General features: G+C 30.3%; 2 protein-coding genes across 2 annotated transcripts; one reads left to right on the top strand and one right to left on the bottom strand.

The window, feature by feature from the left end:
* Positions 1-252: 252 nt before the first annotated feature.
* LOC104710354 (blue copper protein-like) lies at positions 253-2,075 on the bottom strand. The gene has a single exon (XM_019235290.2). The coding sequence runs from the start codon at positions 1,948-1,950 to the stop codon at positions 970-972; it is 981 nt and encodes a 326-aa protein (XP_019090835.2). The 5' UTR covers positions 1,951-2,075; the 3' UTR covers positions 253-969.
* A 9,306-nt stretch (positions 2,076-11,381) lies between these two features.
* Positions 11,382-12,785, top strand: LOC104700431 (GATA transcription factor 20-like). Its single transcript, XM_010415956.3, has 2 exons — positions 11,382-11,808; positions 12,185-12,785. Exons 1-2 carry the CDS (start codon positions 11,470-11,472, stop codon positions 12,467-12,469), a joined length of 624 nt encoding a protein of 207 aa, XP_010414258.1. The 5' UTR covers positions 11,382-11,469; the 3' UTR covers positions 12,470-12,785.
* Positions 12,786-12,947: the final 162 nt, after the last annotated feature.

Raw genomic sequence — 12,947 nt, 5'->3', positions numbered from 1 at the left:
CAAAAAAACTTCCAATCACATGAGATGAGGCCTAACAATTTTCTGGTTGGAAATCTTTTACTGGACCGTATTAAACCGGGAATTGAGTTGTGGTCTTAAAGGCTAATTAAAAGCATTAAGTAGTTAGTCAAGAGAGACAAGATCACCAATCCTCGGCCAGCAAAGTGGTGATGACTCAGCATGATATTGGAGTCCCACCATGGTTCGAGTGACGATATTGGTACCCCCGAAAAGAGGAAACAACTTCCTCTGCTTCTACCGAGCGTCGGTGGAAGATGAAAGGGCAGAGTCTGAACTCTTTTCTAGAACTTCAGACTGAAGAGTAGTCTGGGGCAACCGGACGCAAACGTCTTGTATCGGGATCATTGAATCTCTGCTAGAACTCCGGACTGAAGAATCGTCTGGGGCTGGGCTTCCGATGGAAGCATGACAGAGTTGTAACTCTGGCTTGACCAGACGCAAAAGTCTGGTTTCGGGATCTTCCCTGAAGTGAAGATTCTTGGTCGGGGAAGTCTACCACTGAGAGAATCATGCCTTTGGTGGTAGCCGAATTGAGGTAATCTAAATTACCTCTTTTTCTAAATTTTAATTACTGTTATTATTACAAACTAGGAACAGAGCATCACCATATGACATGATCAGTGAATCGCATGTTCTTGTCTTCCTCACACGAATAGCGTTTATGTTTCGTATAAACGCTAAATACATGCTATTACTATATAACAGGATCTTGACACTTGAGACAAAACATTGGAAGAACTAAACTGAAATTGTATTAAGTAATGTTTCCTTATATTATAATGAATCAAATCTGAGAAGGTTACAGCAGTACTGAAAACAGGAACTAAACAAACTTGGGTCTTAACGAAACAAGGAAAAGAAAAATAGAGTTTGCAAAATTACAACCACTGAACCATTAATTTGATAAACTCTGATTAGCTAATTTCAAACCAAATAACCACGAAAACTTTAGTGATGGGGCTGGGGTATGAAAGTGCTTAACCACTTTGTGATGCGGTCCATAGCTGACAAATCCTTCTTGGGAAAATCAGTGAAAGTAACAGCTTTGGGTAATGGTCCAACCACAACTCGAAGCTTGAGCCCAGCCGCGCAGTGACCCGTCTCTGAGCTAATGAAATAGTGAACTCCTGGTTTGGTGAGCGTAACGAGATCATGGCCCGTCTTGTGCACGGCTACGCGAGAAGTCGGGTCGCAGGTTATGAATTCAAGGTCACCGCTAATCTCTAAGACGTCGTTTATTTCGTTGTTGTATTCGAAAAGTAGACTATCTCCCACATGAAACAATTTATCCTCACTCCACTTGTTATAGTAGTCATTGTCTTCAGGAACGCTCCATGCTTTAGAGTCACCGACCCTGTAGATTTCCCCGGAAGGAAGGATCTTGCTCGGTGGTGGTGGAGGAATAGGACGTGACGGGTCATGAACAACAAGAACGTCGAGCCTCTGTCCAAGTATGCATTGAGCTTGATTTGAGCTGATGAAGTAGTGATCTCCGGGTTCCGTGAAGGTTACTACATCATGTCCTGTCCTGTAGACGGCTTTAGGAGAAAAAGTATCGCAAAATTCTAATTCTAAAGCTCCCCAAACTTGAGTAACGTCGTTGACGTGGGGATCGTATTTGATGACCAAAGAGTCTCCTACGTAAAACACCTTTTCCTTGGCCCATTCGTGATAGAAGCCTTCTTTGGCAATCCATCCAGCCGAGTCTCCAACGGTGTAGACAGTAGCCGAACAAGAACCAAAGAGAACCGTGAAGGTTGTTATCACCAGCAGCACGAAGAGGAAGATCTTCTTCATTGTTGTGGCCATGATTAGATGAACAAATTGACTAGGGAGGAAGAAAGATTGGGATGTGTTGTGTTGTGTTGATGAATGATGAGTTGTGAAGAGAGAACGTAGCCCAGCATTGTTTATATACTGCTGTACCATTCCTAATCCTTTTAGGATTTTATTTTGTTTATTTCCTTTTTTCTAGAGTAATAGAAGATTTAATCTTTTCTGAATTTTGATTCACTTCTTCTAGTTCTATTAGAAAAAGAAAAAAAGTTCTTAAGTTGATTTAATTTCTTTATTTGTTTACTAATTTAATTAATCAACCCTATGGTTTTAGATAAACCCAAAGAGTGAATCATATATGCAGGTACAACAATAAAGCTCGTATACAATTTCATGTTATTGGCTTGGATTTGTTTGATTGACATCTCCATGTCTTATATATAGCCTCAAGCCAATGACAAATTTTGGTAAGTTGATCATTACAAGTGTAACTTTGGTGACAGAAAGTGGAACTTGCTAGTTTATATAAATCTAATTTGGAAAGCAAACTGATTCTTCCTTTATATATATAGAAATATATGTTCTCTAACCTCCAATTAGGTATACATATATACTAATCTCCAACATTTTATTTATACCACCGTATATATTCAATTTTATGATATTATTTTAATTCACACTAGATTTTAACTCGTGGTAAACAACAAAGCTATATTTTACCAAAATTATTAAATTTAAAGTTGTAATTGTTAGTTAATTTTATATATTTTATTTGATGTTTAAGAGTATATTTATATAGTTGTATTTGATTGTTAATTCTAGGATTTAACCCGTGATATACTGCATGACAATTTTTTTTACATAATCATAATTTAATCATTTTATATATGTATAATATTTTAATATTGATGGTGTTAAAAATAATAAAGTGATGATTTACCCTTTTTGTAGCACCAAAATTAATATTTTTAAAACTTCTATTAATATCGACCCAAACCGTCTCGCCATATAACCCCATCTGTTAAGCATATTAGTCCTATTTATAATGGTTTTGAACGATTGTATAAATGTTTTTTACCCAATATGCACACTTTTAAAAAAAATTGATTGAGTAATATACGTATGTTTAAAAAAAAAATTAAAATTGCAACATATGCGAAAAAATTATTTTTATCATGCATATGTTTTATGTTATCATACATATGTTTTATGTACTAAAATTTTTTTTTTTTTTAAATCGTATAAGAATGAAAGGAGAGAATGAAAATTGGAAAATGGTAATTGAGATTTATTAGGGAGTGATTTTAGGAAATTTTGTTAAATATGATAAATATTAATATCTAATTTTCATAATAAACAATAAATGTCAAATGTATATGGTTGTATACAGTTTAGAACTCCAAGGTTTTTTTACAAAATGTACTTGCAAAATGTATATATAGATTTTCCACCATGATATAAATATGTGATAGAGTGATGATAAAAAAACTCCTTTAAGTCTCATCGTTTATAGGCTCATATCATATAAGACCATCTCCAATAGTTATCTTTATGTTTTGCTCTAAAAGTCGAGTTTTCTAAAAGTAAAGCATAAGTTTGTTCCAATAGTTGGCTCTATTTCTTATTTTAAAATATTATTCAAATATATTCCAATTTATTTTAATTTTCATCATAGTCCTTTAATTTTTAGATTTGCAAATTCTGTCCACTTAGTTTATTTTAAACAAATACCTAATAAAATTATAATATTATAAAAATAAAATTTCACTACAAAAGACACAATGGCAAGTAGATAGTTTATGGTGTGTTTAGTTTTTTTTTCAATGGCAAAATTCTTAATTCAATTTTATATATATTATTTAGTAGTTGGTTGGTGCTAATAAGTAATAAAAGAGACCAAGAATTTGTCCTCCTAAGATTAACAATCTCTAAAGGGTAAATAAGAAAGACCCAAGAATTTTTCCCTTAAGATTAGCAATATCTAAATGGTGATTAAGAGAGGCAATGTACAAATCTATTTGTCATGCTTACATTTTATCCAAATTTCTTTTGAGAATTTGATCCTTGCAACATTTAATATTTTAGTTTGTGTTTATTTTCCACCATGACATTAAATGTGTGCTAGATTGATTCTGGGTTTGTCTCACATATCTGGGGAGCAGTGGCAAAGAACATTTTTAAAATTTCGGTATACTACTGACCGACACTCTTTGATCGATTTTGTATGTGGCAGTTGGCAAGTTCACAAGTTTCATGTGGTTTTTCATAATCTTTTTAAACATCTTACTAGGTAACAACCCACACTATTTGTCGAATAAATCGATTCAAATAAAGGTTTAATGAATAAAATTATTATCTCACTCATCCAAGATTTGTAATCAACATAAAACAGTTTAATACATTTAATTCAAAATTTTACATCATTTTTATGGTTTCGATGGATTCTTAAATACTTAACGTGTTAAAAATATTATTTTAAATTTAAGCTTATATGTGTTAGAAAAAATACAATATAAATACTGAATAATCAGAAATAGGATTTATAAGTATTTAACAATATTTAACTAATATTTAGTATTTTAATATTAATAATCAACAATTATGTAATCCAAATTTGTTCGGACTTTATTTAAAAACACAGGAGAAATTTTTTTTTTAAAAGAAATTAATTTGTTATTTTTTAAAAAAGAAGTATAATATGCATTCAAATTAAATGGCTACAATTTTGATATTTTAAAACATGTATTTCAGTATTTAAATGTAAATATACGAGTACTACTATTTTTACTAATTTAATTTGACCTTAGATTTTATAATACTAATATTGAAATATTTATAAAAGTAGATGTTAAGAAATAGCAAATAGCTTTAATCAACATATTTTTCAAAAATGTTTCTTTATTAATATATAGGAGATACATTATATAAAATGTATGTATTATATAAGATATACATTATATAATTACTCTGTTAATATAAATAAAAGATTAAGAAATATGGAAATAAATTCATATTTACTACTGTACTAGATTTTAACCCGCGGTACACCGCGGGATTATGTATTTTTGTATATTTTATATAACTTACTAAAAAACATTATGTTGGATCAAATGTATGTTTTAAACTTTTTTACAATAATATTGAGATATTTGTAATTTTATTTTCTTTATCTATTTAAAAATTATTCTTTTCATTTGAAATTTAATTAATCAAAATTCTTTTATTTTGGAATTTAATCAATTAAAATTAGTTGTTGTGAAAGTAAACATCTGTTAATATGTATAATACTTTGTAGTTAGTATAAAATTATTTAAATTTTATTTACCAATTTGAAATTTGTTAGTTTTGTCTAAGAGTATGATGGAGCGGGTTAGTGTTGGTTTTTAACTTCTTTCATATAAAATTTAGTTTTAAAATATTTTGTTTGTGTTTTTACACCAACCCGCAAAAATATATAAGTGTACTAATATTAACCTAATTCCCATCACATACTTATGATTATTTTTAGTCTAGGTTTGGACCCGTGGATAAAAAAAATAGTTATTAAAAAAAATAGTTAGTTTTGTATCTGAGTATGATAGAGTGAGTTAGTGTTGGTTTTTAACTCCTTTCATATAAAATTAAATTTTTAAATATTTTGTTTGTGTTTTTAAACCAACCCGCAAAAATATATAAGTGTACTAATATTAACCTAATTCCCATCACATTCTTATGATTATTTTTAGTTTAGGTTTGGACCCGTGGATAAATAAAATTTTCCATAAATTATTGTTGTTTTTTTAGTATTGTTATTGATATTTGCACAGATAATATTATTGATATTACTCATATGACTAAATCTGATGTATTCACTATTTAAATTGTGTAACAGGATATATATATATATATTTGACATCATAACACTATAAATGACACATGTTTTTTAGTCAAAAAACATATATCATTTTGTGGAGGTTAAAACAATATATATATATATAGTATAATAAAATCATACATTATTAGTTTATTTTTATATTTTTTCTACCCATTTTGACATCAATTGCTCTAAACATTTTAACATAGAAAACATTAAACAATTTATGTATAATGGAAATCATGTATAATGTCAAACCAATTATGGAAAATCTAAATTGAATGAGGTAAGATACTATAGTTTTTTTTTTTCATTAAAACATTTTACAACTTGTAATTAAAAAGGAAAATATAAATTTATGTTGTTCAGATTTTTAGGGAAATATATATCTCCATACTCGATTTTCCTAATTTAACTTTTTTTTTGTATTAAATGTTTTAATTACAATGGCATATGATGTAAATATTGCCCAACTTCAAGCTTTCTTCTGAAAAATGCTGTGAAAATAATAATATAGATGATTGTTCTCTACATCTTAAAAATAGATTCTTAATGAGTTTTTAGTTAATAATTGTAACATTCGTTTTCCAGGATTAGAATTTGAGATGTGTGAAATTTTCCACCATGGCATTAAATGTGTGCTAGATTGACAATTCTGGGTTTGTCTCACATATCTGGGGAGCAGTGGAAAAGAACATTTTTAAATTTTTGTATACTACTTACCAACACTCTTTGATAGATTATGTATGTGGCAGTTGGCAATTTCACAAGTTTTATGTGATTTTTCATATTTCTTTTAAACATCTATCTAGGTAACAACCCACTCTATGTGCCAAATAAATCGATTCAAATAAAGGTTTTAATCATCTAGGTAACAACCCAAAAAATGTGTGCTAGATTCACAAGTTTTATTTATATCAAGATTATTAATTTGAAAATTGTTATTTTTTATAATCTTTTATAAACTGAAAGACATCACCAAATATAATATTAATATCACTTAAATAAATTGATGTAAATGTTAACATCAATTTTATTAAATGATATATATTAACATCAATTACAGTAATTAATGTAAATATTTTGGATATTAACATCAGTTTGAAATAAACTGATGCAAATTATTTGCATCAACAAATGATAATTTTTTTATTAAAGTGATGCAAATTATTTTTATATCATTTAAAATCTGATGTAAATATATAAAATAAATGATGTAACACAACATTTTTTTGTAGTTATATACTAAGATTTAAGACATCTAGAAATTACAATAGTTAAGAGGAATCTCACAAAATACATCAAACAAGCTATTATTAAACTAACACACTCATAGCTAGTTACATATTGTTGATATTTTAAAACCCGGACCGGACCGGCCGGTCAGACTGCTCCAACCGCGACCCGGTAGGTATTCCGGTCCGGGTTACCTCTAAAAACCAAACAAATAAAAACCCGCAAAGAACCAAAAAACCTGCTAAACATCCATGAACCGGCGGATCAGTCTCAAATTAAAATATTTTATTTTTGTTAGACTTCAAGCTCAAACCAAAATAAAAATAAATGTTGTTATTTATAAAGGAATCACTTAATTATTTAATCTAATCATTTAAAAGTTTAATTTTAGTTGTTTAGTACTTAACTATGTATATTTTGTTCATATATTTATAGAAAAGTATATGTTATATTCATAAAATGTAAACAAACAAATAAACTAATTGACCCGTAGTTCAACTGGTCTGACCAGTTGACCCAGTAACCCGAAAGACTTCTGGTTCACCTTCCAATCCGGTTTTAAAAACATTGGTTAAAATCAGTAATTTCTTAAATGGCCAACTTGGTTACATAGAAAATTTTGTTATATGGTTTTTTTTTTATTTTGATAAAAAGTATGTTATATAGTTGTTATTTCGTAGACGATGAAACTCGTTTTCTGGCTTTAAATCACATGGATGTTTTATTGAACTACACATTCATAGTTGCATATTAAGTATTTGATTCCTTACTAAATTATAGGTTCAAATCACGTCGTATATTAGAGTTTGGATCCCTCTTGTGAGGTTAAATAATCTCGAAAGCTCTAACATAATATTACACATATACATGAGATGAGAAGGATAAGTGGACCATACGTCATCTAGAAAGTCGAATGGTCAAAACTGGAGAATGAAAACGTTATTAAGAAACAAAAAGAGAAAGAAACACCAATCGGATCTTGATCCATTTGAGGGATGTTTTGTCCTTTTTCTTGTTTTTCTTGTTGTTGTTTTGCTGTCATTCTCTTTGTTTTATTCTCTTCCTCTAAATTGTTTAGTGTTGGAGACGGACCGTATCATACAGTACGGATCGAAAAAATGATAAAGTTAGCGTAGTTAATCATCGATCGGTTAATAGATTAAAAAAAAAAAAAAACCAAAATCGGCATAACTAGATCACCTATTTATTATTCTTTTAGCATGTATGCATCTTTGATATATACGTATCATTAATATAGTGATTATAACCTTTGTTTTTTTTTTTTGTGGTTATGTTTGCATTTAACATGTATATTTTAAACTAACTTCACAATCTTAATATTCTAACCTTGTTATTCATAAACGCAACAAAATGATATGTTTGAAATTTGCAAAAAATATTTTATAAAAAAGTGAAGAAATTAAAGATTGTATAATTATGTATTATTCTTTTTCTTTTTACAAGTAAATGCAAACACGAAACTAACGTTTGCAAATTTACAGACCAGATGATCTAATAAAATGCATTTTAATCACACTTTATGCATAGTACATATATTAATATATTATAAGTTGTAAATTTGAATGTTAGATGATTCCAACAACATCTTCTCGTTCTTTAACATTTTTTTTGGGCTAATTAAGGTCTAAAAAAAAATTTCTCTCGTGAAGAAACAAACAAATAATAGTAGTATATATGTAATTTAAATGGCAATGCCAAACACAAACGCATATAGTGTCTCGTGAAAGAAAAAGAAATGGCTAGCCATTATGCCAAAGGCCCAAAGCCGAACACTTATTATTGTCTTGGGGCATTCGTAGTTAATTTAGGTTTCTTGTTCCATGAAACAAAGTGCATGTGTTCTAAGTAAACAAAAGGCGGCAGTCTTAGTTAAACAAAGAGCTAGCTAGCTCACACACCAATCGCAACTCCGATTTGATTCTTTGTGTTCGCTTAAAGCCTGACTCTTTCTCTCTTTACGTCTCTTGAATCTTTGATATTCTTTGAATCTTCTTCATTTGATCATTTTATTTTTAGGACTAATTAAAGTATAGTTTCAATTCATATTCCGGGTTATCACCACAAGAAAGAAAAAAGAAATGGATGAAAATATATTTGATAAAACTGATCACTCTGAGTGGCAGAACTCAACTTTTGGTCTCCAAGTTGAAGGAGTCCTTCAACCAAAAATTCATATATCATTAGGCAAAACTTATCTACGAGATCCTCTTACGTTAAGCCAACTTGCTTTAGAGTTAAGATTTTCTACGCTTTGAGATATTTACTATTATTCTTATCTTGGCAAAACATCATCTACTTTAGGAGAGGAACGAACCAAGTATATAACCCAAAATTGGGAAAAGCAGAAGGAAAAAAAAGAAAGAAAAAGAAGTAGCAATTGAGTGTTTGGCAATGTTTTCAAAACCGGATCGGACCGACGGTCGAACCACGTTAACCCGCGAACTGGCAGCATATCCGGGTTGGATTAATATCAAAACCTAAAGAAAATTGAACCGGTAAAAAAATCATATCAACCCGTCAAAAACCCAAAAACCGGTGAACTATTGAACCGGATAAAACCGGGTTCTAACTTTTTTTTGTAAAAACGAGTACAATTAATTACCTTTCTAGTTTTATTTTTAGCAGTAGTAGGGTTTGTTGAAATAAAAATTCCCGTAATTGAACTTTTTACTTTTCATACTAGTTTTTTTTCTTTTAGTTTGAGTTCTCTGCAACTCACACCACAAATCTTCAAAATTAAGGTAATTTTATTGAAACCAATTATTTTTATAATAAAAGATGTTTGATCAGTGCATGTTTTGGTAATCAATTTGGTGTTCATTTTTTTCTCTAGTGTACGTAATAGAAGAGAATGATTACTAAAATATTTTATTGGTAATGGTTAGTTTGTTACATTTTAAGTTTATTATTTAAAAAAAAATATGATTATTGAAGTATTTTATTTGGTGTAACCAATTATATCATAGTTGTAATCATTGAAAAAAAATAGAAAACATATCCTTCTTTATTATTTATAAAAATATCATCAAAATCAATTGAACCCGGTTGACCCCGGTCGAACCGTATTGACTCATGATCCATAAGCTTTCCCGGTTCAGTTACCGGTCCGGTTTTAAAAATATTGGTGTTTGGGTAATATATCCAGTCGAGAGTTTTTATTCGCTTTTGTACTTTTTTGTTTTTCTGATTTTTGCTTTAAAAATATTTTGAGTTGGAGTTTGCTTCTTTGACTGATCAATTGAATCTCTCGTTCCCCAAGCCAAAGAAAGAACACAAGATGTTGCTTTTGATCATTGCCAAGAATCTCACTTCGGAATTCCCTTTACCTTTACCCTTTTTTTTTTCGTTCTTAGCTTAAACAGTACTACATCACCTTATTAATTCTGATATCTTTAAAAATCTAAAATATAAATTCTACTATCTTAAACATATGAAATCTCTTATATGTAATATTATATATTTTTTATGTTTAAGAAGCTTCGATATTAGGTTTACTGTTAATGTATACATGGTACTAGTTCATTTTATTGTTCTCTACCCGATCTAGTATAAAACTTTTAAGTTATATAACTTTGGTTGTAGTTCAATATTTTTGTTATGGTGATCGAGTATTACAATTTTTTTCCTTCAAGTGTACTGTACATACTCCATTTGTGTAAAACTCGTACGATAGTTAGTTATTTACTAATTGTGCACCTATACATTTTAGTCGGAAGTATGTTTAAAAGAGGTATATTAGTGAAAGTGGGTTTTGGTAATGGCAGAGCTAAGAGACAAGATCCTTAGAAGACCGTGACATTGTCACTCACGTGGGCCTCTTTTGACCAACCCCTTCCGACATTAAAACTGCAGATACACAACACTTATCATTATTATTTACTTGCTTTAAATAATATTTTTTTAAAAAGTCTTTTAACTTCATCAAAACATGTTGTTCAAAAAAAAAGAAAAGAACTTCATCAAAACATATGATAAGTGCAAAATCTACTGTATTTTTCTTAAGAATGTTAAGCTACCTTTAATAGTGTGCTTTTCTTCACTTTTATTTGAAACAACCATGAAAAGAGAACTCATTCATGTACTATTTACTTGCATAACTTGTTTCCAAGATATTTAATCTAATTGAAGTATTTAGATATTGATTAAGAAATGAATATATATAGTTTAATTTGTATGGAGAGGATTAGTGTTCTTATTGCTTACTGCAACATAAAATTGGCGTAGAAAATATATAGAATCCAGAATAATTTGTCTTCCAAACAAAGAAACTCATTAAAAAAAAAATTCAATGATTTATAAAGCCCTGGAGAATATTCATTGTAGAATTGTCGCTTTCTTTAGATAAAGCAACAAATAATGTGATCTGCACTATACATTAATAGATTCGATCACATATATAGTTATCACAGACCAAGTTCCCTTTTGTCGTTACTTTAAGTTTCCAACTGTCTATATATATGTACTCATGTTTTGATTTGTAACTTGTAACTTCAATCACAAAGCCACCGCAACAACACACATATCTCTCTCTCCTTTTTATTTTCTATCTAGTCTTCAGTTTCATGATGGGATACCAAACAAACCCTAGTTTCTCAATGTTTTTCTCCTCTGAAAATGACGACCAAAACCAATACAATTACGATCCTTACAATGATCTCTCTTCATCAACTTCTGTGGATTGCACTCTCTCACTTGGAACACCCTCTACTCGTCTTGACGACCACCGTAGATTCTCTTCTGCTGGTTCTAACAACATCTCCGGAGACTTCTACTTTCACGGAGGGAACGCCAAGACTGCATCGTACAAGAAGGGTGGTGGTGATCATAGCCTACCTCGCCGTTGTGCTAGCTGCGACACCACTTCAACTCCTCTATGGAGAAACGGACCAAAAGGACCTAAGGTAATTAATTAATAGGTCCATCGATATAAATGCATAATGAACAAAAAGTGTATGAATTGTTGAAAAAGTATCTAGATGATAATGAAAGTAAAAAAAGTGTCATTTTGGCAATTCAAAACGTGATATCATGCGGAACTATTCTAGGAAAAAAAGTACAAATATTTTCTAATCAAATTTTGTCACATCATATACTTTCTTGGTTGTTTTATATTTTTTCCCCCTTAAATACTTTACCCTAAACTAAAACGAAATAAGTTATTTATACAATCTTCATATAGTCCCATATTTTTATCTAGCATTACTATAATATATTAGTACATTTCATAGATATGTTAGAGGTAAGTGTAACAACATATACAATGTTAACTTGGTGCAGTCGTTATGTAATGCTTGTGGAATCCGATTCAAGAAGGAGGAGAGGCGTGCAACGGCCAGAAACTTAACGATCGCCGGTGGAGGTTCATCGGCGGCAGAAATTCCGGTAGAGAATCCGTACAACGGAGGTGGAAGCTATTATAGTCATCATCATCACTATGCATCGTCGTCGCCGTCGTGGGCTCATCAGAATACACAGAGAGTTCCTTATTTCTCACCGGCGCCAGAAATGGAATATCCCTACGTGGAAGACGCCACGGCTGCTTCGTTTATGTCTTGGAATTGACGTAAGTATCACGTAAGCGATCGAGTCCGGACGACTTCTCCACCATTTTGACGAGATGAAGAAGAAACAAACGTTACTTATCATAGATTGTATCACACAAAGTAAAATCTGTCTGTCTTGGTCAAATTCATTATTATTTTAGTTTTTTTTTTTTCATTTTTCTTTTCTCGACTCTAGCTACTTGTGTTTTTTTTTTCTCATGACTTTTTTGAAAGCTATATGGTGTTTATGATAAATACGTACTGTATAACCCTTTTCATGATGTTTCCACTTACTTTGACACCATATATGATAGATATATTACAACTTTATTTTATGTCGTCTTTTAAGTCTTTATCGTTTTTCGATGCATTCTTAAGTGATCTAGCTTTGCTTCTTTTGTAGCAAATATATACCATCCTAGGATTTTGTTGCATATGAATGTGAATTTTAATTAGCCAAAAAAAAAGGGAAGTACCATTGTTACTGAATACTTGGC

Source organism: Camelina sativa, chromosome 1 (assembly GCF_030686135.1).
Source record: "Camelina sativa cultivar CO46 ecotype springtype chromosome 1, ASM3068613v1".
Lineage (NCBI taxonomy): Eukaryota > Viridiplantae > Streptophyta > Magnoliopsida > Brassicales > Brassicaceae > Camelina > Camelina sativa.
This window is presented reverse-complemented; position numbering and strand designations above follow the sequence as displayed.

Coding starts and splice junctions, on each gene's coding strand:
- LOC104710354 (XM_019235290.2), bottom strand. CDS start 1,950: ATGGTACAGCAGTATATAAACAATGCTGGGCTACGTTCTCTCTTCACA.
- LOC104700431 (XM_010415956.3), top strand. CDS start 11,470: ATGATGGGATACCAAACAAACCCTAGTTTCTCAATGTTTTTCTCCTCT. Junction 11,809..12,184: donor ACGGACCAAAAGGACCTAAG/GTAATTAATTAA, acceptor AACTTGGTGCAG/TCGTTATGTAATGCTTGTGG.